General features: G+C 39.0%; 1 protein-coding gene across 2 annotated transcripts in view; it reads right to left on the bottom strand.

Annotated features, from left to right (window-relative positions):
- Nucleotides 1–24346: 24346 nt before the first annotated feature.
- The window catches only part of ZFHX3 (zinc finger homeobox 3), a 232441-nt gene continuing 229105 nt past the window's right edge, over nt 24347–27682 (bottom strand). For both annotated transcript variants that reach the window (XM_072967645.1, XM_072967646.1), the window contains one exon: nt 24347–26169. In XM_072967645.1, the coding sequence (XP_072823746.1) occupies nt 24476–26169 (1694 nt within the window). In that variant the 3' untranslated portion in view covers nt 24347–24475. The remainder of the gene's footprint in view (nt 26170–27682) is intronic.

The following is a 27682-nucleotide window of genomic DNA, read 5'->3' as shown; positions in this document are numbered from 1 at the left end:
TACTGGAACAATTGGACATCTATATGCAAAAGAAAAAAAATCCTAACCCATGCTTCACATCCTATATAAAAACAACAACTCAGAATGAATCATAGATTTAAATGTAAAACCTAAAATAATAAGACTCCTAGAAGAAGATGTAGGAGAAAATCTTTAAAAGTCTTAAGTGACCTTAGGTTAGCACAGATTTGTGGCTCACAGAAAGTACGTACCACAGAAGAAAAATTGACAAATTTGACTTGAAATTTAAATCTCTGGTCTTAAAATATACTGTTAATAAAATGAAAAAGATGGAGGGCAAATAAGCACATGAATAGATAGTCCAAGTTGTCAGTCATAAGAAAAACAAAATTGCAACGAAATACCAGTACACTTCTTTTAGAATGGTTATAATTTAGAAAAACTGACACTACCAAGTACTAGTGAGTGTGCAAAGCAAGTGGAACTCTCCTATTATTGCTGGTGGGAATGTAAAATGGTATTATCATTTTAGAAAACAGACAGTTTATTAGTTATCAATGGCCACGTAAATTATCCACTTAGCATTTTAGCACTTTAAAACAACACACATGTATGATCTCACAGTTTCTATGAGTCAAGATTCTGTGCTGAGCTTATGGGTTCCCTGTTTAGGGTTTCTAACAAGACTGCAATCAAGGTGTCAGTCATGCCTGGATTCTCATCTGAGGCCCAAATGAGGAAAGATCTGCTTTCAGGCTCATGTGGTTCTTGGCAGGATTTAGTTCCTTGTGGGCCATCAGATTGGAAGCCTCAGTTCATTGCTGGCTGTTGATTGCTCTTAGTTTCTTACTAATGGGCTAATCCAAATGACATCTTACTCCATCAGAACCAAGAAGAAAGAGAATAAACAGAGAAAGTCTGCTAGCAAGACAAAAGTTACAATTTTATATAATGTAATCATGGAAGTGACATCCTATCACTTTCACTGTATTTTATTGGTTAGAAGCTCATTCTGCCTACAATCAAGAGACGGGTATTACACAGGCATAAATAATAGGAGGCTGAGATAATTGGGGGTCATCTTAGAGCCTTTCTACCACAGGTATCTTCCTTTAAATTTATATATTACATTTACCATATGACCCAGCAATCCCATGCCTAGGTATTTACTCAAGAGAAAAGAAAACATGTGTCCACATAAAGATCTGTACATGAATGTTTATAGCAGCTTTATGAAAAAAAAATTGTCCTAAAATGGAAACAACCCAAATATCCATCAGTTGCTGAATTGGTAACTAAATCATGGTATATACAAACAATGGAAACACTAGTCCATAGTTAAAAGGAACTCTTGCAACATATAATAACATAGATGAATCTTTAAAGCCTTATGCTTAATGAAAGAAGCCAGACACAAAAGGCTTCATACTGTATACTTCTGTCTCTATTGTATTTTCTAAAAGGCAAAGCTATAGGAAAAGAAGACATACCAGTGGTGTTTGGGCTAGGAGTTGGGAGAGGATTGACAAGAAAGGAGGGGACTCTTCAGAGGTAATGGAAATATCCTATATGTTGATATTGGTGATGGTTACACAACATAAACAGTTGTCAAAACTCATAAAACTGTATACCTAAAAAGGATGATTTTTACTGTGTGTAGATTATACTTCTGACTTAAAAATAAGTCTTTAGTACTCAAGGATTTTTTAAAAGCCACTAGAGTTAGGGGTTTGGCTGGTGGATATATTGTATTCTCCTAACAAAGTTTTGAAAATTAAAAACTTAAATGTTTGTTTTTCTTTCTGAATGCTGATTTCTCCTCTGTGGCAAGAATGCCTCCTCAGTTTATAGATCATTTATTAAACTGATTGAACATCCATCTCATCCTGTACCATATTTTGAATACTGAGTACAAATGCATAAATGCATAACACTCTAAAAAAAGAAATTAAAATCATCATTCTTAACACATAAAAGCCTAATGGGAATCGGTACTTTTACTTCATGGGCAATACAAGAAGTTTAAAGGATTTTAACTCCATTTACTCTCTCCTAACATAAATGCTAATGTTATGTATTTTAATTCTATGTATTTTTAAATGGTACACAATTACTGTTTTATACCATCAGTATTCTTTATTTACTTTTATTTTGGAGATATAATTGACATAACATTGTATCAGTTTTAGGTATGCAACATAATGATCTGACATATGGATAAATTGCAAAATGATTACTACAATAAGTTTAGTTAACAACCAGCACCACCTATAATTACAGTTCTTTGTCTTGTGATGAGAACTTTTAAGCTCTACTCTTAGCGACTTCCAAATTTATGATACAGTGTTGTTAATAGAACTAGTCTTCATGCTGTACAACACGCCCCCTGCCCCAGGACTTACAAGTCTTATCACTGAAAGAGTGTACCTTTTGACCACCTTTACTCATTGCCCTCACCACCCAGCCCTTGGCAACCACCAGTCTGTACTCTGTATCTTTAAGTTTGGTTTTTAGATTCCACATGTGAGATCTAATGATACTTGTCCTTCTCTAACTTATTACACTTAGTATAATGCCCTGAAGGTTGCCATCCATGTTATTGCAAACAGCAGGATTTCCTTCTTTCTTAACAGCTGAATACTATTCATATATATGAATATATGATACACATATATATACACACACACACACACACACACACACACAGAGATATCTCCCACATTTTCTTTATCCATTCACCCATTGATGGACACTTAGGTTGTTTTCATGTCTTGGCTATTATAAAAAATTCTCTGGTGAATATGGGGTGCAGATTTTTTTTGAGATCATGTTTTCACTTCCCTTGGACAAGTATCTAGAAGTGGAATTACTGGATCATATGGTAGTTCTATTTTTAATTTTTTGAGGAACTTCTGTACTCTTTTCCAAAGTGACTGCACCAATTTAAATTCCTGCCAACAGTGCACGAGGATTTCCTTTCCTTTATATCCTCGCCAACACTTGTTATTGTTTCTTCTCTTTCTGATGATAGCCATCCTAACATATGTGAGGTTGGTATCTCATTATTTTTTTTTCAGTTTTCAGTTTTATCAGGTGGAATTGTTACAGTATCACTGCACATGTACAGTATATTGCATGTAATTACTATATACAATATACTGTGCATATTTTTAAAGTTTACATATATGTACTGTTCATTGTTTCTAAGAACATTTAGAGCTTTAGCTTTTTTAAACTGACATAGTTATCAAAGGAATAAAGCCAACCACAAAATAAGAATTAATTTAAAAAGATACATATACCCCACTGTTAACAGCAACATTATTTATAATTGCCAAGACACGGAAACATCCTAAGTGCACATCGATAGATGAATGGATAAAGAAGATGCAGCATTTATATGTAATGGAATACAACTCACCCACAAGAAAGAAGGATATTTTGCCATTTGCAGTCCTTTATTCGTTTATTTTTCACTTCAAAAACCAGAATTTTGTAACTGGCATAAACATTTCCATTGCATCAGAAACAACAAAGTATCTAGAAATAAACTTAACCAGGGAGGCTATCTATGCTGTGAAAACTGTAAAACATTTGAAGGAAGGAAACTGAAAATGATACAAAGAAATGGAAAGATATCTTGTGCTCTTGGATTGGAAGAATCAGCATTATCAAAATGGCTGTACTACCCAAAGCAATGTACAAGCTCAATGCAACCCCCATCAAAATACTCATGACATTCTTCACAGAACTAGAACAAACAATTCCAGAATTTATATGGAACCATAAAAGACCCTGAACTGCCAAAGCAATCTTTTGTAGGTCTTTTTTTTTCTTCTCTTTCTTATTTTTGTTCTCTTTTCTTATGGTTTGATGACTAGAGAAGTTCCTTTAGCATTTTTTGTAAAGCTAGTTTCTTGGTGCTGAAATCTTTTAATTTTTGTTTATCTGTGAAGCTTTTGATCTCTCCATCAAATCTGAACAAGAACCTTGCTGGATAGAGTATTCTTGGCTGTAAGTTTTTCCCTTTCATCGCTTTAAATATATCATGCTACTCCCTTCTGGCCTGTAGAGTTTCTGCTGAAAAATTAGCTAGTAACCTTATGGGAGGTCTCTTGTATATTATTTGTTGCTTTTCTCTTGCTAATTTTAGTATTTCCTCCTTATCCTTAATTTTTGTAAATTTGATGACTGTGTACCTTTATGTGTTTCTCTTGGGGTTGATTCTGTGTGGAACTCTCTGTGCTTCCTAGATTTGGATGACTGTTTCTTTTCCCAAGTTGGGGGAGTTTTTGGTGATTTTCTCTCCAAAAATTTTCTCAGGTTCTTTCTCTCTTCTCTTTCTGGGATCCCTGTAATGCAAATATTAGTGTGCTTCATGTTGTTCCATAGTTGTCTTAAACTCTCATTTCTTTTCATTCTTTATTCTTTTTTCTGTTCTTGCAGTAGTGATTTCCACTAATCTGTCTTCTAGCTCATTGATCTGTTCTGCCTCATTTAGTCTTTTGGTCCTTCTAGTGTGTTACTCATTTCAGTGATTTTATTCTTTATTCTGTTTGGGTATTCTTTATATTTTCCAAATCTTTGCTAAACACTTTGCTCTGTGCATCTATACTCCTCTTGAGTTCTCTGAACATCTTGGCCATCATTACTTTAAACTCTTTTCAGAAAAATTGCCTATCTCTTCATCACTTATTTCTTCTTCTGGATTTTATCTTGTGCCTTGGTCTGGGAGATAGTGCTCTGCCACCTTATATTTTCTATCTTTCTATTTTTATTTTTAGATAGGTTAGTTATGTTTCTTGACCTTGGAGAGGTGGCCCTGTGTGGGAGATGTCCTGTGCGTCCTAGCAGTACACTTCTGTCTTGTCACCCAAGGGCCTGGGTCTAGCCGGTCCCAGTGTAGAGTCTGGCCTGTGTTTGTGGATTCCTTCTACAGGCTTTGGGATTCTTGTTTTCTTACTTCTAGTATCTGCCCCTGGTGGATGGACTAGAGGCTTATGCAGGTTTCCTGCCAGGAGGAGCCTGTGCCTGCCCTCTGCTGGGTGAAGCTTGGTCCTGGACCTCTGGTGGGTAGGGCTGTGTCTAGGGGCATTTGTGGCTTAAGCAGTCTGCTGATGGGTGGGGCTGTGTTCCCACCCTGTATGTTGTTTGGCCTGAGGCTTCCTTACAGGCTGTTGGGTGTGGCTAGCTCTTGGTGCTAATGATCCAATCAAAATGTCAGCCTCCAGGAAAGCTCATGTAGATGAACACTCCCAGAATGTCTGCCATCAGCTTTTATGTCCCCTGGGTGAGATGCAGCCATCCCCTAGGTCCCCAGGAGATTTTCCAAAACCAGCAGGCAGGCCTGGTCCTGGTTCCTGTGAAATCACTGCCTCTGCCCTTGGACCTGGTGCACATGAGATTCTGTGTACGCTTCCCAGGAGAATGAAGTCTCTGTCTCCTCCAGTCCTGTGGGGCTCCTGGAGCCAAGCCCCCTGCCCTTCAAGACCAGACATCCTGGGGTCTCCTGCTCCTGCCAACACCAGAACCCCAGGTGGGGAAGCCTAATGTGGGTCCCAGAACTCTCACTCCTGTGGGAGGGCCTCTGTGACCCAATTATTCCTCAACTTGTGGGTCACCCACCTGGGGGGTATGGGGCCCGATTATACTGCAGGCACACACCTCCTACCTTCCTGGTGTGGTTCCCTCTTTATGTTTCCAGTTGAAGATCTTTATTGCTAGGTTCCAGGCTTTTATTTTGATGGCTCTTTAGCAGTCAGTTGTGGTTTCGTTGTAGCTGCGAGGAGAGACAAGCTTGTGGTTCTACCATTTTGCCATCTTCACCTGAAAAATCCTCATTACGATTTTGATTTGCATTTCCCTGATGGTTAGTGATGGTGACCATCTTTTCATATGCCTGTTGCCCAGTGTATGTCTTCTTTGGAAAAATGTCAATTGAGTTCCTCTGTCCATTTTTTTTCACTTAAAATAATTTTTTTATTGAAGTATAGTTGATTTACAATGTTTCAGGTATACAGCAAAGTGATACAGTACTATATATATTCTTCTATATATGTATATATGTGTGTGTTTTCAGATTCTTTTCCATTATAGGTTATTACAGGGAATTGAATATAGCTCTCTGTGCTATACAGTAGGTCTTTGTTGTTTACCTCTTTTATATATAGTAGTGTGTATCTGTTAATCTCAATTTCCAAATTTATCCCTCCCCTAATTCCCCCTTTGGTAACCATAAGTTTGTTTTCTATGTTCCTGTTGTGTAAATAAGTTCATTTGCCTCATTTTTTTAGATTTCACATATAAGTAATACCATATATTTGTTTTTCTCTGACTTACTTCACTTAGTATGATAATCTCTAGGTCCATCCATGTTCTGCAGATGGCCTTATTTTATTATTTTTTTATGATTGAATAACATTTCATTTTTTATGGCTGAGTACATGTATATTTACATACCACGTCTTCTTTATCCATTCATTTATCAGTGGATATTTAGGTTGCTTTCATGTCTTGACTATTGTAAATAGTACTGCCTTGAACATTGGGATGCATATGTCTTTTCAAGTCAGGGTTTCCTCTGGATATATGCCTAGAAGTGGGATTGCTAGATCATAGGGTAACTCTATTTTTTGTTTTTTAAGAAACTGCCATACTGTTCTCCATAGTGGCTGCACCAAATTACATACCCACCAACAGTGTAGGAAGGTTCCGTTTTCTCCACACCCCTTCCAACACTTATTATTTGTAGAATTTTTGATGATGGTCATTCTGACAGGTATGAGGTGATACCTCATTATGGTTATGATTTGCATTTCTCTAATAATTAGCAATGTTGAACATCTTTTCATGTGCACGTTGGCCATCTGTATGTCTTCTTTGGAGAAATGTCTATTTAGGTCTCTGCCCATTTTTAAAAAAATTTTATTTTATTGAGTTATCGTCAGTTTACAATGTGTCAATTTCCAGTGTAGAGCACAATTTTTCAGTTATACATGGACATATATATATTCATTGTCACATTCTTTTTCACCATGAGCTACCAAAAGATCTTGTATATATTTCCCTGTACTATACAGTATAAACTTGTTTATGTATTCTATATATATCTACAAATTTCAGACTCCCAGTCAGTCCCTTCCCACCCACCCCCCGGCACCACAAGGTTGTATTCTATTTATATGAATTTGTTTCTGTTTTATATTTAAGTTCATTTGTCTTCTTCTTCTTTTTTTTTTTAGATTCCACACACGAGTGATATCATACGGCATTTTTCTTTCTCTTTCTGGCTTACTTCACTTAGAATGACATTTTCCAGGGACATCCATGTTGCTGCAAATGGCATTATGTTGTCATTTTATGGCTGAATAGTATTCTGTTCTGTGAATATACCACAACTTCTTTATCCAGTCATCTGTCGATGGACATTTAGGCTGTTTCCATGTCTTGGCTATTGTAAATAGTGCTGCTATGAACATTGGAGTGCAGGTGTCTTTTTGAAGTAGAGTTCCTTCTGGATATATGCCCAGGAGTGGGATTCCTGGGTCATATGGTAAGTCTGTTCCTAGTCTTTTGAGAAATTTCCATACTGTTTTCCACAATGGCTGCACCAAACTGCATTCCCACCAGTAGTATAGGAAGGTTCCCTTCTCTCCACAGCCTCTTTAGCATTTATCATTTGTGGACTTTTGAATGATGGCCATTCTGACTGGTGTGAGGTGATACCTCATGGTAGTTTTGATTTGCATTTCTCTGATAATTAGTGATATTGAACATTTTTTCATGTGCCTGTTGGCCATTTGTATGTCTTCACTGGAGAATTGCTTGTTTAGGTCTTTTTTGGATTGGGTTTTTTTTTCTTATTAAGTCATATGAGCTGCTTATATATTTTGGAGATCAAGCCTTTGTCAGTTTCATCTTTTGCAAAAATTTTGTCCCATTCTATAGGTTGTTGTTTTGTTTTGTTTATGGTTTCCTTTGCTGTGAAAAAGCTTGTAGATTTAGTTAGTTCTCATTTGTTTATTCTTGCTTTTATTTCTATTGCTTGGGTAGACTGACGTAGGAGAACATTGCTGAGATGTATGTGAGATAATGTTTTGCCTATGTTTTCTTCTAGGAGGTTTATTGCATCATGTCTTAAGTTTAAGTCTTTGATCCGTTTAGAGTTTATTTTGTGTATGGTGTAAGGGAGTGTTCTAGCTTCATTGATTTACATGCTGCTGTCCAGTTTTCCCAACACCATTTGCTCAAGAGACTGTCTTTATTCTATTATACTTGCCTCCTTTGTCGAAGATTAGTTGACCAGAAGTTTGTGGGTTCATTTCTGGGCTCTCTATTCTGTTCCATTGGTCCATATGTCTGCTTTTGTACCAATACCATGCTGTTTTGATTACTGTGGCTCTGTAGTATTGCCTGCAGTCTGGGAGGGTTATTCCTCCAGACTCTTTCTTTTTCTTCAGTAATGCTTTGGCAATTCTGGGTCTTTTGCGGTTCTATGTAAATTTTATTATGATTTGTTCTAGTTCTGTGAAATATGTCCAGGGTAATTTGATAGGGATTGCATTAAATCTGTAGATTGCCTTCGGTAGTATGACCATTTTAACAGTATTGATTCTTCCAATCAAGGAGCATGGGATATCTTTCCATTTTTTTAAGTCTTCTTTAATTTCCTTAATCAATGTTTTATAGTTCTCCACGTATAAGTCTTTTACTTCCTTGGTTAGATTTATTCCTAGATATTTTATTATTGTGTTTCCATAGAAATTTTAAAAATTTTAGTTCCAGTTCTGTGAAAAAGGCCATTTGTAATTGATAGGATTGATCTGAATCTATAAATCAACTTGGGTAGTATAGTCTGTTTTTTTGTTTGTTTTAGTATATTTGCTACCACAGTGAGTGCAGCATGGTCTTTTTAACAGTATTGATTCTACCAATCCAAGAACACAGTATATCTTTCCATATGTTTGTGTTGTCTTCAATTTCTCTCATCAGTGTCTTATACTTTTTAGAGTACAGGTCTTTTGACTCCTTAGATAGGTTTATTCCTAGGTATTTTATTCTTTTTGATGCGGTGGTTAATGGGATTGTTTCCTTAATTTCTCTGTCTGTTACTTCTTTGTTAGTGTATAGAAATGTGACAAATTTCTGTATATTAATTTTGTGTTCTATAACTTTACCAAATTCATTCATGAGCTGTAGTAGTTTTCTGGTGGCATCTTTAGGATTTTCTATGTATGGTATCATGTCGTCTGTAAGCAGTGACAGTTTTACTTATTTTCCAGTTTAGATTCCTTTTATTTCTTGTCTGACTGCTGTGACTGTGGCTTCCAAAACTGTGTTTAATAAAAGTGGTGAGGGTGGACATCCTTGTCTTCTGCATGACCTTAGAGGAAGTGCTTTCAGCTTTTCACCACTGAAAATGTTACTTGTGAGTTTGTCATATATGGCCTTTATTATAGTGAGGTACATTTCCCCTATGCCTGCTTTCTGAAGATTTTTTTTTATCAGAAATGGATGTTGAATTTTGTCAATTTTTTTTCTGCATCTATTGAGATTGTCATATGGCTTTTATTCTTCAATTTGTTAAGGCAGCGCATCACACTGATTGATTTGCAAATACTGAAAAGCCCTTGCACCCATGAGATAAATCCCACTTGATCATGGTGTATGATGCTTTCAATGTTTTGTTGGAGCCGGTTTGCTGGTATTCTGTTGAAGATTTTTCCATCTATGTTTATCAGTGGTTTTGGCCTGTAATTTTCTTTCTTTTTTTTTTTGTGATATCTTTGGCTTTGTTATCAGGGTGATGGTAGCCTCATAGAATGAGTTTAAAAGTGTTCTTTTCTCTACAATTTTTTATAATAGCTTGAGAAGGGTAAGTATTAACTCTTCTCTAAATGTTTGGTAAAATTCATCCTGTGAAGCCATCTATCTGGTCATAAACTTTTGTTTGTTGGGAGTTTTAAAATTACTGATTTGATTTCATTACTGGTAATCTTCTTTAGTGTCTATTTTTTCCTACTTCAGTCTTAGGAAATTGTACCTTTCTAAGAATTTGTTCATTTCTTCTAGGTTGTCTATTTTATTTGCATATAGATGCTGGTAGTAGTCACTTATGATCCTTTGTATTTCTGTGGTGTCAGTTCTAAGTTCTCCTTTTTCATTTCTGATTTTATTGATTAGAGCCCTCTCCCTTTTTCTCTTGATGAATCTGGATAAAGGTTTATCCATTTTGTTTATCTTTTTAAAGAACCTGCTTTTAGTTTCACTAATCTTTTCTGTTGTTCTTTAGCCTGTATTTCATTTAATTTTGCTCTGATCTTGATGATTTCTTTACTTCTACTAACTTTGGGTTTTGTTTGTTCTTTGTTAGTTGCTTTAGGTATGATTAGGTTGTTTATCTGAGATTTTTCTTGTTTCCTAAGGTAAGTTTGTATCGCAATAAACTTCCCTTTTAGAACTGCTTTTGCTGTTTTCCTCAGGTTTTAGAATGTCATGTTTTTGTTTTCATTTATCTCAAGGTAGTTTCTGATTTCCTCTTTGATTTCTTCAGGGATCCTTTGGTTATTTAGTAGCATATTGTTTAGCTTCTACGTGTTTGTGTTTTTTTAGCTTTTTTTCTTGAGGTTGATTTCTATTCTGATAGTGTTATAGTCAGAAAAAATGCTTGATATTATTTCAGTTTTCTTAAATGTACCAAGGCTTGTTTTGTGGCCATGCATGTGATCTATCCTGGAGAATGATCCACGTACACTTGAAAAAAATGTGTATTCTGCTGCTTTCGGGTGGAATACTCTATAAATATCACTTAAATCCATTTGGTCTAATGTGTTATTTAAGCCCTGTGTTTCCTTATTGATTTTCTGTCTGGATGATCTGTCCACTGATGTAAGTAGGGTGTTAAAGCCCCCTGCTATCATTGTGTTACTGTCAATTTCTCCTTTTATGTCTGTTAATATTTGCCTTATATATCGAGATGCTCCTATGTTGGATGCATATATATTTACAGTTGTTATATTTCCTTCTTGCATTGATTCCTTGATCATTATGTAGTGTCCTTCTTTATCTCTTGTAACAGTCTTTATTTTAAAGTTGATTTTGTCTGATAAAAGTATTGCCACTCCAGTTTTCTTTTGATTTCCTTTTGCCTAGATTACCTTTTTCCATTCCCTCACTTTCAGTCTGTATATGTCACTAGATCTGAAGTGAGTCTCTTGTAGGCAGAAAATACATGGGTCTTGTTTTTGTATCCATTAAGCCAGTCTGTGTTTTGGGTTGGAGCATTTAGTCCATTTACATTTAAGGTAATTATCAATATGTATGTTCTTATTTGTATTTTGTTATTGTTTTGGATTTGTTTTTGTAGGTCTTTTTTTTTTTTCTTCTTTTCTTTTCTAGTGATTTGATGATTATCTTTAGTGTTATGTTTGGATTCTTTTTTCTTTTTTTGTGTCTATATCTATTATAGATTTTTGGTTTGCAGTTACCTTGAGGTTTTTATATAGCAGTCTATATATATAGATACATGATTGTTTTAAGTTGCTGGTCTCTTAATTGCAAATGCATTTAAAATACCTGCACTTGTACTCTCCTCCCCTCATGATAACTGTTTCTGGTATCATATTTGATCTCTAATTATTTTGTAAATCCTTTAACTGCTTATTGTGGATACAGATGATTTTACTATTTTTGTCTTTTAACCTTCCTACTAGCTTGCTTTATGGATGATTTCCTACCTTTACTGTATGTGTGCCTTTACCAATGAGCTTTTTCATTCTGTAATTTTCTTGTTTCTAATTGTGGTCTTTTTTTTTTTCTCTCTCTCTCTCTTAGAGAAGTTCTTTAGCATTTGTTGTAAAGCTGGTTTTGTGGTGCTGAATTTATTTAGCTTTTGCTTGTCTCTAAAGCTTTTGATTTCTTCATCAAATCTGAATGAAAGCCTTGCTGGGTAGAGTATTCTTGATTGTAGGCTTTTCCCTTTCATCACTTTAAATATGCCATGCCAATCCCTTCTGGCCTACAGAGTTTCTGCTGAAAAACCAGCTGATAATGTTATGGGAGTTCCCTTGTATGTTGTTTGTTACTTCTTCCTTGCTGCTTTGAGTATTCTCACTTTATCTTAAATTTTTGTCATTTTGACATGTCTTGGTGTGTTCCTCTTTGGGTTGACCCTACATGGGACTCTTCTGCACTTCTTGGACTTGGATGACTATCTCCCTTCCCATGTTAGGGAGGTTCCCAGCAATTATATCTTCAGATATTTTCTTGGGCCCTTTCTCTCTTCTTTCTGAGACCCATATAATGTGAATATTAGTGCGCTTGATGTTATCTCAGAGGTCTCTTAAACTGTTCTCATTCTTTTCATTTTTTTTTCTTTTTTCTGTTGGTCAGCAGTGATTCCCACTATTGTGTCTTCCAGTTTATTGATCTGTTCCTCTGAATCATTGAGTCTACTATGGATTCCTTCGGTATATTTTTCATTTCAGTTATTCTTCATCTCTGTTTGGTTCTTTATATTTTCTGACTCTTTGTTAAAAATTTTTGACTTCTTGCTCTGAGTATCCATTCTCCTCCTGAATTTTTTAATCATCTAGATGAACATTACTCTGAATTCTTTCTCAGATAGATTGCCTGTCTTCACTTTGTTGTTCTTCTGGGGTTTTGTTTTGTTCCTTCATCTGAAGCATATTTCTCTGCCGCCTCATTTTTTCTAAGTTGCTATTTGTATTTTTCTCTATGTGGTAGGTTAGTTATGTTTCTCTACCTTGGAGAAGTGTCCTTCTGTAGGAGGAATCCTCTGTGTCTCAGCAATGCACACCTCTCTGTTCATCCTAAGAGGGCTACATGGGTCCTTCTGTTGTGGTGGGCTAACTGTATGGGCTGTCTGGTAGGTCCCAAGTCTGGTCAGTTGCTAGGTCCTGCCTTGTGAGGATCCTGTTGGCTATTATTTAGTGGAGCCTGGTCATGAGATGACCAGTTGCAGAATCCTAGGGGGCCCCTTAGGCCAGTGCTAGCTCACTGGTGGGCAGTCAGGGTCCCAAAGACTCTGGGGTTGGTGCCAGTCTACTGGCAGGCAGAGCTGGTTCTGGTATCCGGCTGCAAGGCCCAGTGATCCCAGAGCTCATTTCAGATCATTGAGGGCAGGGGTCAGCTCCCTGTACAGTTGGGAATGGGATCCAGGGTGTCCCAGAGGTTGCTTTGGCCTGTTAGGGGGCCAGGCCAGGGCCCAGCTGGTCCCAGGATAGGGTCTGGCCTTCTTTTCAGGATCATAGTTTTCTTGCTTTTGGTGTCTGCCCCTTGGTGGATAAGGCTGGTCTAGAGGCTTGGTCTGGCTTCCTGGTGGGAGAGGCCAGTGCCTGTCCACTGGTGGGTGGAGCTGGGTCTTGGCCCTCTCCCTGGTGGTCTGGGCTGTGTCTGTGGGCAACCCTAGAGGTGGCTTTGGCCTCTTTAGTCTTTAGGAAGCCTGTCTGCTGATGGCTGGGGCTGTGTAAGTTCTTTGGCCTGAGGAGTCCCAGCATCCTCATCTGCAGGCTGTTGGGTAGGGCCAGATCTTGGAGCTAATGATCCAATATGTCAGCTGCCACAGCAGCAGTGTTCATGCAGCTGAATTTTCCCTGATATGTCTGCCACCAGTGTCTATGTCTCCAGGGTGAGCCACAGCCACCTCCCACCTCTCCAGGAGGCTCTCAAAGGCCAGCAAGTAGGCCCAGGCCAGCCTCCTATCAATTTACTTCTTTTGCCTTATGTCCCAGTAAGCATAAGATTTTGTGTGCACCCTTTAAAAGTGAAGTCTCTATTTCAGTCCTGTGACACTCCTGCAATTAAACCCTGCTGGCCTTCAAAGCCAAATGCTCTGGGAGCTTGTCTTCCCGGTTCTGTACCCCCAGGCTGGGGAGCCTGACATGGAGCTTAGAATTCTCACTCTTGTGGGAGAACTTCTGCAGTATAATTTTTCTCCTGTTGTGGGTTGCCCACCCAGGAGGTATGTGATTTGACTATATTGTGAGCTTGTCCTTCCTACTGGTCTCATTGTGGTTCCTTCTTATGTCTTTCCCTGTGGGAGATCTTTTCTGGTAGGTTCCAGTCTTTTTGACTGATGGTTGTTCTGCAGATAGTTATGATTTTGGTATGCTCTTGACAGGAGGTGAGTTCAAGATCTTTTTACTCCACCATCTTGGCCAGTTTTCTGCCCACTTTTTAATCAATTTTTTCTGTTAGTTGTAAGAGTTCTTTATATATTTTGAATATTAACCCCTTATCAAATATATGATTTGTAAATATTTTTCTCCCATTCTATAGGTTGCCTTTTTATTTTGTTCATAGTTTCCTTTGCTGTATAAAAACTTTTTAGTTTAATATAGTCCCACTTGTTTATTTTCACTTTTGTTGCCTTTCCTTTTGATGTCAAACTCAAAAGATCATTGCCAAGACTGATGTCAAGGAGGGAACGTACCTTCTGGTTTTTCTTGTGGGAGTGTTGCATTTTCATGTCTTATGTTCAAATTTTTAATACATTTTGAGTTGATTGTGTGTGGTGTAAGACACTACTCCAGTTTCATTCTTTTGCATATGGCTATCCAGTTTTCCCAACACAATTTATTGAAGAGACTATCCTTTCCCCATTGTATATTCTTGGCTCCTTTGTTGTAAATTAATTGACTGTAAGTCTGTGGGTTTCTTTCTGGGCTTTGTATTCTGTTCCATTGATGTATGTATCTCTTTTTATGTCAACAGCATACTGTTTTGATTACTATAGTTTTTTAAATATAGTTTGAAACCAGGAAGTGTCATGCCTCCAGCTTTATTTTTCTTTCTCAAGATTGCTTTGGCTATCTGGAGTCTTTTGCAGTTCCATAAAAATTTTAGGATTAATCTATTTCTGTGAAAAATACCGCTGAAATTTTGATAGGGATTTCATTGAATCTATAGATTGCTTTGGGTAATATGGACATTTTAACAATATTAATTCTTCCTATCCATGAGCACAGAATATCTCCATTTATTTGTGTTTTCTTCAGTCTCTTTCATCATTGTCTTACAGTTTTCAGTGTACAGGTCTTTCACCTCCTCGCTTATTAAACTTATTCCTAGGTATTTTTTTTTCTTTTTGATGAAATTGTCAATGGGATTGTTTTCTGTATTTCTCTTTCTGATATTTTGTTATTAGTGTACAGAAACACAGCTGATTTTGTGTATTGATTTTTGTATCATGGAACTTTCCTGAATTTATTTACTGTTTCTAACAGTTTCCTGGTGGAGATCAGTATTCATGTAGATTTGCCTACATACAATTCAGCATGTTAAAAACAGTCACCTCTTTTTGCATCCAACTGTGTCTCTCTGATCATCTTCCTTCTAACTAAAGTACATCCTTCAGTCTACAGGTGGCAAACTCTGTGTGTTCATTTGAAAATGTCTCTATTTTGCCTTCTTTATAAATTTAATTTTCCTAATAAGAAAAAAAACAAGCAACCCAATCCAAAAATGGGCATAAGACCTAAACAAGCAATTCTCCAGTGAAGACATACAAATGGCCAACAGGCACATGAAAAAATGTTCAATATCACTAATTATCAGAGAAATGCAAATCAAAACTACCATGAGGTATCACCTCACACCTGTCAGAAGGGCCATCATTCAAAAGTCCACAAATGATAAATGCTGGAGAGGCTGTGGAGAAAAGGGAACCCTTCTACACTGTTGGTGAGAATGCAGTTTGGTGTAGCTATTATGGAAAACAGTATGGAGATTCCGCGAAAGACTAAAAACAGACTTGCCCTATGATCCAGCAGTCCCACTCCTGGGCATATATCCAGAGGGTACCTTAATTCCAAAAGATACATGCTCCCCAACATTCATAGCAGTACTATTTCCAATAGCCAAGACATGGAAACAACCTAAATGTCCAATGACAGATGACTGGATAAAGAAGCTGTGGTATATTTATACAGTGGAATACTACTCAGCCAGAAAAAATAATAAACTAATGCCATTTGCAGCAACGTGGATGTCCCTGGAGAATGTCATTCTAAGTGAAGTAAGCCAGAAAGGGAAAGAAAAATGCCATATGATATCAATTATATGTGGAATCTTAAAAAAAAAAATGAAAGACAAACTTATTTACAAAACAGAAACAGATTCAGAGACATAGAAAACACATATGTTTACCAGGGGGGAGGAGGTGAGAAGGGATAAATTGGAAGATTGAGATTGGCAGATACTAAGCACTATATATAAAATAAATAAACAAGTTTATACTGTATAGCATAGGGAACTATATTCAATATCTTGTTGTAACCTATGGTGAAAAAAATATGAAAAGGGATGTATGTATGTTCCTATATGACTGAAGCATTGTGCTATACACCAGAAATTGATACATTATAAACCAACTGTACTTCAATAAAAATATTAATTAATTAATTTTCCTGTGTATAGGATTCTATATTGGCAGTTATTTCCTTTGAGCCAGTTTTGCTTCCTGGCTTCCATTGTTACTGTTGTGTAATCAGTTGAGTATCTAAAGCATATTTCTTTGAAAGTAACAAGTCTGCTTTCTGTGCCTACTTTGGCCTTAGTTTTTTGTACTTTCACTATGATGGAGCTACGTATAGTTCTTTTTTCCTTTTCCTATTTCTTCTTGTTTACTTTCTTTTGGACTTAAAATATCTGAATTTGCATCTTTCATTATTTCTAGAAGTTTCTCAGCCATCACTTCTTTAAATATTGCTTCTCTTTCTCTTCTTCTGGGACACTGACTAAATATATGTCAGGTCTCATCACTGTATGATATCTCTGACCCTTTCTTCTGTATTTTTTATCTTTTAAATATCTCCATTCTGCATTTTTAAATAAATTTTTCTTATTTGTTTCTGACTATTTCAGTTATGTTGTATCAGGTGTTAAATTCATCAATTGAGTCCTTAATTTCAATTATTTTTGTCATTTTTATGTTATTTTACTATCCAAAGAAGATCTCTTTAAACTTTTATTTCACAAATATAATCAGTGTAGTTGTTTTATGATCTGCGTTTGTCAAATTCAGTATGAGTCATTGAGGCTGTTTTTTATAATTCTTCTTTAAAATTAAAAAAATTTCAGCTCTTCTTTATTGAGGTATAGTTCATTTACAATATTTTATGTTTCAGATGTACAGCATAGTGAGTCATGATTTTTAAAGGTTATACTGCATTTATAGTTATAAATTTTTGGCTATCTTCCCTGTACTATGCAATATATCCTCGTAGTGTATTTATTTTGTATATAGTATTGTATACCTCTTAATCCCCTACCCCTATCTTGTCCCTCCCCTATTTCCTCTCCCCAGTGGTAAACTAGTTTGTTCTTTATATGAGTCTGTTTCTTTTTGGTTATATTCACTAGTGTTTTTTTTTTTTTTTTTAACATTCGCCATATAGGTTATCATACAGTATTTTGTCTTTCTCTGACTTATTAAGCATAATACTATTGAGGCTCTGTTTATATCGTCTGCTGTTTTTCACTCATGGAGCCTAATTTCTTTGTGTCTTTGTGAGCTGTATGATGTATTTGAAAATTATATATAAAGATAATTTTAGGGATTTTATGAGTGTACTTTCTTCTAGAGAAGATTTATATTTGATGTGCCAGGTTACTGTGGCTACTAGAAATCCAGAAGACCAAGTGTAACATTTGAGATTCCATACACTTCCTAAAGAATTTGAACCCAGACTGTAAGTCTTTGAGGGGCCTGTTCCACGTATGGATTATCTCAGTCCTTAGCTTATTTTGTAAGGTATCTTCTGTTAGAAACCTCTTTTGGGGGACTCTGGGCTTTAATACCCCCTTCCACCTTAATGATGATTTTTAATATGAATTCTTAGCCATGATCAAATTTCTCATTGTGTCAAATATCATAACTTTAAAAAAATTGTGATTTGAGTCATTGACCCAAATAAATTCACATTACCATTGTGTTTTAAATATATATTTTTAGGTATCTTCTAATGAGTAAGGTTATGTCCTCCCAACTCCTTCACTCTCCTTGCAGGTTATTTGATAAAGAGATCTGTTTGACATAGTTGCCCACAGCCAACTTTTTAATTATTGTACCCTGTGCCATAATTTAATGTGTTCCTCTATTCTCCATATAACTTGTGTGTATATGCGTTTGCCCAGGCTAATGTAAAAATTAAACAGGGGGGTTACACAACAGAAAACTAATTTTTCACAGTTACAGAGGCTAGAAGTCCAAGATCAAGATGTTGGCTAAACTGGTTTCTTCTGAGGGTTCCTCTCCTTGGCTAGTAGATGGCCCTCATCTTCTAGTGTCTTCAGATGGTCATCTCTCTGCATGCGTCTTATCCCAATGACCTCATTTAACTTTAATTTAATTAAGTAATGTAATTTAAATTTACCTTAACATTTAATTTAACGGGCTTACCCCAATGACCTCATTTAATTTTAATTACCTCCCTGAGTTGGGGAGATAAAGCTGAGAATGGGGAAACCCAGGTAGCTAGAAAGATGCTATAGTTCAGTGGTAGAGTGCATGGCTAGCATGCAGGAGGTTCTAGGTTCGAGCCAAGGCAAGGGAGAGGCAAAGGAGCTCCATTTCACATCCTTTCCTTTCACATTTTTTAGGAGGCAAGGGAGAGAGGCTTGTCCTCCCTTTCACATCCACGTAGGAATACTCAGAGGAGCCTGGTATTGAAGCTCTTAGTAAAAAGCTCTTCCAGTAACAGCCAAGGCTCTCACAGTGTAATTTAGGTGCTCAGAGATTTTTCTGATACAAATGTTTCAGCCATCACTGAGGCTTTGTCTTAATTTCTGGTTAAAACTTTACCTTAGGATTTTACCTTAGGAAGAATTTGAATTGTCACCTTCCTCCAAAGAGCTGAAACAGCAAAAACTCTTTGCAAAAAGCATTAAAAAGAATTCAGTGTGATCCTGCCAGATCCTAAAATAATTATAGCTTAGAAAGGCAGATCCGGCTTTCGGTCTGAACGGTTTATATCACATTGTACATTTTCACGGGGTCAGAAGATAGATCAGTGGTATAACTGTGCCAAGAAAACATACTGAGATAGAAACCATCTGCTTCTGCAGGAACAGGCAAAAGAAAGGGCCTGTGCCTGGGGAAAGAACAGAGTTTCATTAGGGACAGTGACACCACTTGTTTGGCATGGAGGCTCCCAGCTACCAGGGAGGGAACCAGTTTTTCCTTTCTGAGCACTAGCAATGCCCGTGCCAGTTGTAGAATTCTTTGAAATTTTGAGTTAATAGAGTCACTGCTTCTTCTTGAATGCCTGCTGCAGGAACTAAGAAAAAAGACTTGGTGGACAATGGCTGGCTGAGCCAATAGAAGAGGGTTTCACAGAACAACTCCTGAGGTAGAAAAGACCCCTGTTGGCTGAGGGCAGATGCAGCAGACCTAGCAAGGACACAGCTAGCCTGCAATGCTGTCCTAGCCCACTGCTATAATTTTGTACATTATTTATGAGCACTGGCTATAAATTAGAGATGACTAGAAGGCCTTTGGGCCTGATCTTGGATGTACTCCGTATTAATGAATCTCAGGCATTTTCTGTTGTAAAGGACGGTTTTGATAAGATGACTGAGTATTTGTCTCATGTATGTAGGAATTACTAATGCTATTACTGTTTTGTAGATTGCTTTTATCTCAAATTTTGCTCCAACAGGAGTTTAAAAAGTTCTTTGCTAGGAAAGTTAATAAGTTAGTCAATCATCCATTTAATTCAACTCACCTTTCATATCCTTCTGTCATAAGCACTGGATCGAATTCCCATTTCAGAGAAGTTAAACTTACCTCTTTCCTGACCATCAGCAAAACTTCCAAGCTCCTGGTTGTGCCAAGAATTATAAAATTCTCATATAAACACTTGAATTAAAAGTCTAGGTGCTCTTTGTGGCCAAGTATCATCCAAGCTGCCAGCCTGACTCTTCTCAATGAAATATGGTGATCAGCACCATCACCCTAACTTCCTGCACTTTCATGAGTACCAGGAGACAGGAATGCCAGGATGGCAACAATACCAGTGCTTGTGTTCCCTGGAATGACTACCTCTGCCTGCAGCTAAGATACTGTTCAGATTTACACCTTGCCAGGCATCAACCTCTTTCTCACACATGCACACACAAACTCTGATGACAGAGACAAGAACTTTTGCTCATATTTTTTTAATGTATCACAATGAGCAGGAAACATACTTGATGAAATATTTTCAAAGGAGTATATTCAATTACCATCTACAATCAACTTAACTATGACAACAAAGTTTTTGTGACAAATTTTTTTCTTTTTTTCAGTTTGAAAGTTCCATGTGGTTCTGTTTGTTAGTCTCCATGTATTTTGGTACAGTTCGAGATCAGCATTGTTACAGTAACAAAAAAAGCTAACAAGACTACATTATAGAAAAACACCAAGAACATCATTTTTGGTTTCACTTGCTCTATTTTTTTTGTTGTTTTTTTGTTTTGTTTTTTGTTTTTTTGTACATTGCAAAGGCTGTTCATATACCTCTTCACCTCAGGGTCACGTTCATGTATGCTTTCTTTCCTACCCGAACTTGCCCTCCTCCCCCCCGAAGAAAGTAAACAAACAAACAAAAAACTAGTCAAAGCTTTGTTTCACAGTGGGCAGTATCTCAGCGCCAACAACCAACCAACTCAATTTATGCGTCTATTTAAAATGTTTTAATTTAATTTATTATTTAAAAAAAATATATGTCCATGAACATCAAGTGCACTGGTTTGGGTCACTGCCTCTCTCTCCTGCAACTTCCTGCCATGCCTGATACACTCAGGTTTAAACACATGCCGTCTGTTTTACTTTATTTTCAATCGTGTAAAACTTTGGCCACATTCATCTCTTTAAATAGCTTTTAATTAAAAAAAAATTCCTAGATTTATTAAATCTTTTCAGTGTGTGTGTGTGTGTGTGTGTGTGTGTGTGTTTCCTTCTTAAGTTCCTTTTTTGGAAGGGTGGAGGAAATAACTCCATTCTGTGGTTCCATTTGGTGCTGTGGCTGAAGGGTGTCTAGCACCAACCCACACTGTGGAGATTTGAAAAGAAACCAACCAACCAAACTATGAAGTGTCAATGGAGGTGAAGAACTAACTTAAAAAGTCAGTGGAGAGATCTTACTCAGCTACCTACTGTGCAGCAGGAGGGAGTCAATTCTCCGAGTGAGACCAATCTAAACAGTTGAGCTTTGTAGTGAATTCATGCTTTGTCAATGATAACTGGTCACAGCCATGGTGGGTGTGTGTTAGCCCACAAGTATCTAACTAGCTCACATTTAAGCTCTAAGTTTCACCGTCACTGACTGCTTTGCTACTTCTGGGTCAATGCTGAGAATGATTATTTTTTTCCTTTTTGAATGACCATATTACGTGGGTGGTACAGCTGTAGAGGAAAGTGTTAAGTACACATCCCACTTCAGGTCGAAACACTCATGTAACCCCTGGGACGAACACTGGTGGGTGAAAACACATTTAACCCACCTACTCAACCAACCACCGTGCTGCTGCTAAACACACCCACAGGTCGAGCGAGGCATGGCATAACAAAACACTGACAGTCACTCTGCCTCACAGAGGGAGGATGGCATAGTAGCTCAAAAAAAAAAAAAAAAAACCACAACAAAAAGACCAAAACAACATACCATTGGGGAGGGGGTGGCAAAATTACAAGGAAATGAACTTTAAGTTGAGGGGGACAGGGAAAGGGATAGAAATTGCACTATTACCAAGCAATTATCATTTTTAAAAACAAAGTTTTCAGAAAAGACCTAGCAGAATTTGACAGGTAAAGCTAGTGTTAAATTGTTAACTGGTATCACACAGAGAACCAAAAACAAAAACAATTTTTCTTCTATATGATACAGACACAGAGTAACATACAACAGTTAAATGGCAAAAAAATATATATATATTTCATAGAGTTACAAACAAGATAAAATAATGGAAAACAAAAAACTGTACAACTTCAAAATTTAAAAATGTTCATCTCAAACACAGGGAGAAATACAAGAATTCTTGTTAAAAGAAAACAGCTTGTTAAAACAGCAAATGTTTTGCGTACTTTTTTTTTGACACCTTATGCTACAACTGGATACTTGTATGAACAGTTAGATGGTATTCTTCAGTATTTCTACTTAAAAAAAATTAAAAAAGGAATTTGCACTGTGCATCAGCCTAGTTAGAAATATATACAACAGTTCAGGATCTACACTTTTTCATTAAACTAAAAACAAATTCATAAAAATAAAATAGTCCCGGCTAAAAAAGAAAAAGAGAAAAAAAGAAAAAAAAGAAATCCATTTTCAGATCTTGGAATGCTCCAGTCTTTTTGCAAAGTCGATGAGTGGCTTCAGCACTGGGGAAAGAAGCCCAAAAGGTGACCAGATGGAACCTGCATTCACAGTCTTCATAGTTCCCTTTTGAAACATAAGGAAGAGAATGACGGGGAGAAGGATTTCACACTTTTGGGGCAAGGGGAGATTGTTTCTGTTGATGTTTGACTATGAAAGTGAAACAGCAAAGCATCTATTTGTCTCCAAAATCTACGTTATAGCAGCACAAAGTTTTCCTTTCAAGGTTCAGGCCTTTTTTTTTTTTTTTTTAAAGATGAGAAAAGGTGTATGTTGCGTTGTGTTGTGTGTTACAGGAATACGGATATTAACATAAACACAAGTGCCTCACACACAGTTCCTTTTTTGCTCTCTACGTACATTGCTATCTGCTTTTTTGTTGGCTGCGCTCTGGATCACTCGCCGCTCAGACTGCCTGACACAAGACAAAACTTTGAAGTAAAAAATGTGTCTTTTGGTATATGGAATTGTCATTAATAGTTGCCTCTCTGCTTGCAGAAGAAGCACATAACCTGGGAATCTTTTGTTTTACTCTTTCTTTTATTAAAGTAAGTCTTGTTTGTTTAAATCAGAAACAAATTCTCAAGTAACAAGAACCCTTTCCCTTTTTTCTGCATCAGCAGTGAAAGGGTGTGTCTTTGGATTTTATTTAAAGCATGAAATTTCCTTTTCTGAGAGAGTAAAGAAAACAAAAAAACCCAAAAACCAAACCCCTAACCAAAAACTTTTTTAGAAAAGAAAAGAAAAGCACACAGCCCAATTACACAAACCGAAACAAATGCTTTAGTTTAGGAAAAGAATATTTGAAGCATCTACCAAACAAACAAGGAGGGAAAAAACGGGGGTGAAAAGAAAAGCCAAAGGATAAATTAAAAAATAAATGTACAAGGCTAATAGACATAGGTACTAGAATTATATGCCTTTAAAAAGTTTCAACTCCCCAACCAAAAATAATCTGAGAGGATCCTAATGACCCCTAGAACCTTTTGAAATTCTTTCTTTAGTTTTATAAAATAATTCTGCAGCTACCCTCTAAGAAATGAAGGCAGCTACCTTAAGTGGGAGATTATAGGGTGGGAGGAGGAAAGAGAAAGTGGAATTAAGGGACAAAGGGGAGAAAAGCTTAGGCGAATCAACGGATTGCAATCTATCTGCTAGGAATGAACAAGACAACATCAAATGAGGAGCTGTCAGCTGGACCATACAAAAAGCTAAATGTACACAAAAGGTTTTTTTTTTTCCTTTTAAATCTACCATACTGCTTCAGTTCATTTCCAATGCAACAATCTACTCAACACCAAAAATGGTCATATCTATCATAAATACAGAAAGTCAGTTTTTAAAACTTTTTTTTAAGCTACAAGTCCTCAACACTCTGCGTGTGTGGGTTTTTTTTTTTTCTGAAAGTGGGAGTGCTTAACTTTTCCCCTTGAAATTGGCTTCAGCAGAAAAGCTATCCTTAAAATCCCCAGAAAGCTAAAGCAGTTCACATTGTTTTTTTCTCGAATACTTTCTGCCCGTTTTTAAATTAACAAAACAAAAATCTTTTCTGGAACAAAAACAAAAACAAAACCGAAAAAATAATATATATAAAACAATGATTCTGAAAACAGAACAAAGTGTGAGCGATTGACCTGAGAATAAAAAGACATTACATTTCTTTTTTTCTTTTAGCAAGCCATTGGTATCTGAATGCTAAGATAGCAAGAAATTTAAAACTGTAACAAGGTGGACTGCTTTCCCATACAGTGCATGCCGGGCTCCTCTGTGCTATCAATGTGGGGCATTTATTGAAAGGGGGCAAATATACAAGGGGTTTAAGCTCCAAAGACATAGGGAGGCCCTGCGGACTTCTGTTTCCCAGACCAATAGTACCTTCAAAAGGACACAATGTAACAAGGTTAAGGGTTTTTTCTTTCTTTTTTTTTTTTTTTTAATATTAAAAGAGAAAAGAAAAGAATGTAAAATCACCGGCATAGATAGGTATATGGGAAAACAACCCACGCTTTTTCTTTTTTTTCCTTTTTTTTTTTTTTTTTTTTGGTTAGAAGCTTTGGAATTGCAGTTAGTCTATTTTTGAAATCGGTTTGTTATTAATTTTTTATTTAAATTCATTTGTTTGTATTGTTCATCTTCAAAGCTTACAATCTGAAGGTGTCCGTTCCTACACTGGTCAGACCACTGTCCTTGGGGCAGCTGGGGTCTTTGGGACCCTCCACCGGGCTCGCCGGTCCGTCGGACTTTTGGCTGAGATCCGTGTCAGACTCCTCCGAATAGTCGTCTGTTGGCATCGAGGGCTGAACCCCTGAGGTGCTGCATGAACTTGAGGTAACCGTTGAAGATGAGGAGAGAGGAGGAAAAGGGGGCTTCGCGGCCGAAGCCCGGGAGACCACTTGCGGCCAAGACTTCCTGGAGGCGTGGGGGGAAGCGGAGGACGAGGACGAGGAGGGGGCGGCGGCCGACGGGGGAGGGGGGCTGTCGTTTGAGTGAGCGGCAGACTGCGAGGTAGATGCGGTGCTAGGATCGGGGAAGCAGGCAGAGTGAGGTAATAAACTAGGGTGCTCTTTGGCGTTTCTTGCTGCTCTCGTGATTGTTCTGTGTTTGTGCAAGGCCGACTCGAGATGTTGACTCAGAGCTTCCTCCCCACAGAGCGCGCTCTCGCACGCCAGGCAGTGGTACGAGCCGCTGCCGCCACTGCCACCGCCGCCACTGCCGCCGCCACTGCCGCCGCCGCCCGTGGGGACGTGAAGCACCATCTCTTGCAGGTTCACCACAGACTGGCCGAAGAAGCAGAGGGACTTCAGGTGGCTCCTCGCCGCCTCCTCGTCACCGAAGCCCGCCTGGCACTTGCGGCAGACCAACTTGTACTGCACCTTTGGAACAATGAAGGGGTCGTAGAGGGAGTCCGCACTTTTGCTTTCTGCTTCTGGCTCTTCGGGGGGTTTCGGCAGGAGGGGGGACACCTCACGGGGTGCGTTTTTCTGCTCTTCTGGTTTGGGGGATTCTTTGGCAGGGTCTTTGTCTGGGGAAGCAGCCCCCTGGGGGACTGGGGTTTGGCTTGCTTTGGGCTGCTGCTGCTGCTGCACTTTCTGCTGCTGCTGCTGCTGCTGCTGCTGCTGTTGCTGCTGTAGTTGCCGCTGCTGCTGGATCGCCTCCTGCAGACTCTGCTGGTATTGCTGGTACTGCTGCAGTAGGGAGCCCGGGGACAGCCCCATCAGGGCCTGCGACAGCGCAGGGCTGTAGGGGAACAGGCCTTCCATGCCATACATAGGCTGCAGGTACCCGCTCTGCAGGGTGCCAGGGATCTGGGGGGCGTAGTAAGGAGAGAAGCCTGGTACAAAGTAAGGGAGGAACTGGCTTGTGAGCAGCGCCGTGGGGTCCGACGTCAAGGCTGCCTGCAGGGCCTGCAGCTGGGCGGGGTCCACGGCGTACTCCATGGCTGGCAGCGGTGCTGAGATGGTGGCGGTGGCTGCCGTGGGGGCCTCTCCTTTCTCCTTCTTGGGGACAGGCAGGGGTTCCCCTTTCCCTTTGTGTGCCTTCTCCTTCTCCTTCACCTTCTCACTGTCTTTGTCCTTGCGTTGCTGTTGCTGCGGTTGTGGCGGGAGCTGCGGCGCGGGGGGTGGCTGGGCTGCTGGCAGCGGCGGCTGCACCTGTGGCTGCTGCTGCTGGGGTTGGGGGGGTGGCTGAGGGGCCATCGCCATGGTGGCTTGTGCTGGGGTCGGGGAGCTCAGCGATGCTGAGGACGGTTTATTTGGTAATCCAGATGTGGGGAGGCCAGGGGAAGGAACTGTTGTGCTGGGCAGACCCATCAAGTTCGGTTTAGGAGACGTTAAAGCTAACAAAAAGAATGGAGACAGAGAAATGACACGTCAGTCTGGGGCAGTGAGGCTGAAGCTCAAGACGTTTCACCTGCGTCACTGGCACAGCGTCTAAGAACTCAGGGTTTGAGCTTGAAGGATCCTCTCAAAACCCACATGTTCAACAGAGCTGTACCGCCAGGCTCAGGGTTGGAGATCCTGTATTCTAACCAGGACCCAGCCCTGGGTCAGCTCCCATGCTTCCCCATCAACGACTTTCAACACCTTCCAGCCCAGCGGGCCACACCCATCCTACTCCTTCCTATTTTCTCTGCTGCGCTCCCAGGTACCTTCCTCTCTGCCCAAGGCAATTAGTCTGGTGGCCCCCAAGCTAGCTGTTGCCAGTGGGACCCATCTGAACCAATGGCCTTCATCAAAACCCGCAGAAATACTACAGGCAAGAGGCCCCACCAGAAGTTGTCCAGAGAAGAGAACACAAAAGCAAGAAACCCAACCAGCCACCAAGGCCACATGAACAGATACGACAGGAGGTACTGGTGTGCTGCCCTGACCTCCACTGCTGAGACCTAATGGACATGTTAGAAGGGCAGAGATGGAGGAGGAATGGGAGCAAATAAAACAGTCCATTCAAGGAAAATAGTTCTATTGCTTTGGCTCAGTTCATCAACTTTAACAAATCTGTTGAAAAATGTAACCATCTAGGAATAGCATTCTGTAGTCCACTGGGAAAATGAGCATTTTCTTCTCCTGTCCCTGTCTGAATGACATACAGGAACGTTAGGGTTGTAGGCAGTTGAGAAACCGGCCACAGGAAGAGGAGAAAAGGAACGTCCGAGATGGAACGGCCCAAAGTGCTGGCACCAGCAAGTCCTAGGATGCTGCCACCTGCCCCGGGCCCCACTGCTTATGGGCAGTAGACCATGTCACCAGCTCACATGGGGTACAGCCCCATCTTCAGTCACACTCAGGCCTCATCTATCACTACCTGTAAAGCCTTCACCCAGCCCCTAGCCTCACATCCTCCCTGACCCATAGCTATCTCCTGGTTTCTTTTTTGTTCCAGGGTGATGGAAGGTGGCGTTGCTGCTGCTTGTACATGAAGCTGCGGGTGCGTCCAGATTAGCAAGGTGGTGGGGGACACCAGCACTGACCACATCCCAGACACCAGACGCTATACGTCCCTTCACTTCAGAGGACACCAAAATGTAAAGTCAGAAATCCCACCGTCCCTGTTTCATCTGGACCCCCTGCTGCAGCTGGGGTGGGCCTTCCAAACAAGTCACTGTGCTCACGAGAAAAACCACTCTGAAGCCTAGACTTAGGCGAAGACAGTGTTGATTTCCCGCTCTAGCAGGTGCAGTGTCCCCGGGGCTGTCACACTGCATTTAAACACCCTTAAATTTCAGATGAAGAGAACAAGGTTGCCTCCATTTGCCAATCTCAGAAAAAAACACAGATACTCGAGGATGCTTCCCTCGGCATCACATAACATCATTAATTTACTCTTCCAAAACAGCAGAAAGGGACTGC

Source organism: Vicugna pacos, chromosome 9, assembly GCF_048564905.1.
Source record: "Vicugna pacos chromosome 9, VicPac4, whole genome shotgun sequence".
Taxonomy (NCBI): domain Eukaryota; kingdom Metazoa; phylum Chordata; class Mammalia; order Artiodactyla; family Camelidae; genus Vicugna; species Vicugna pacos.
Note: the sequence above shows the minus strand (reverse complement) of the source record. Positions and strands in the feature narration are given on the sequence as shown.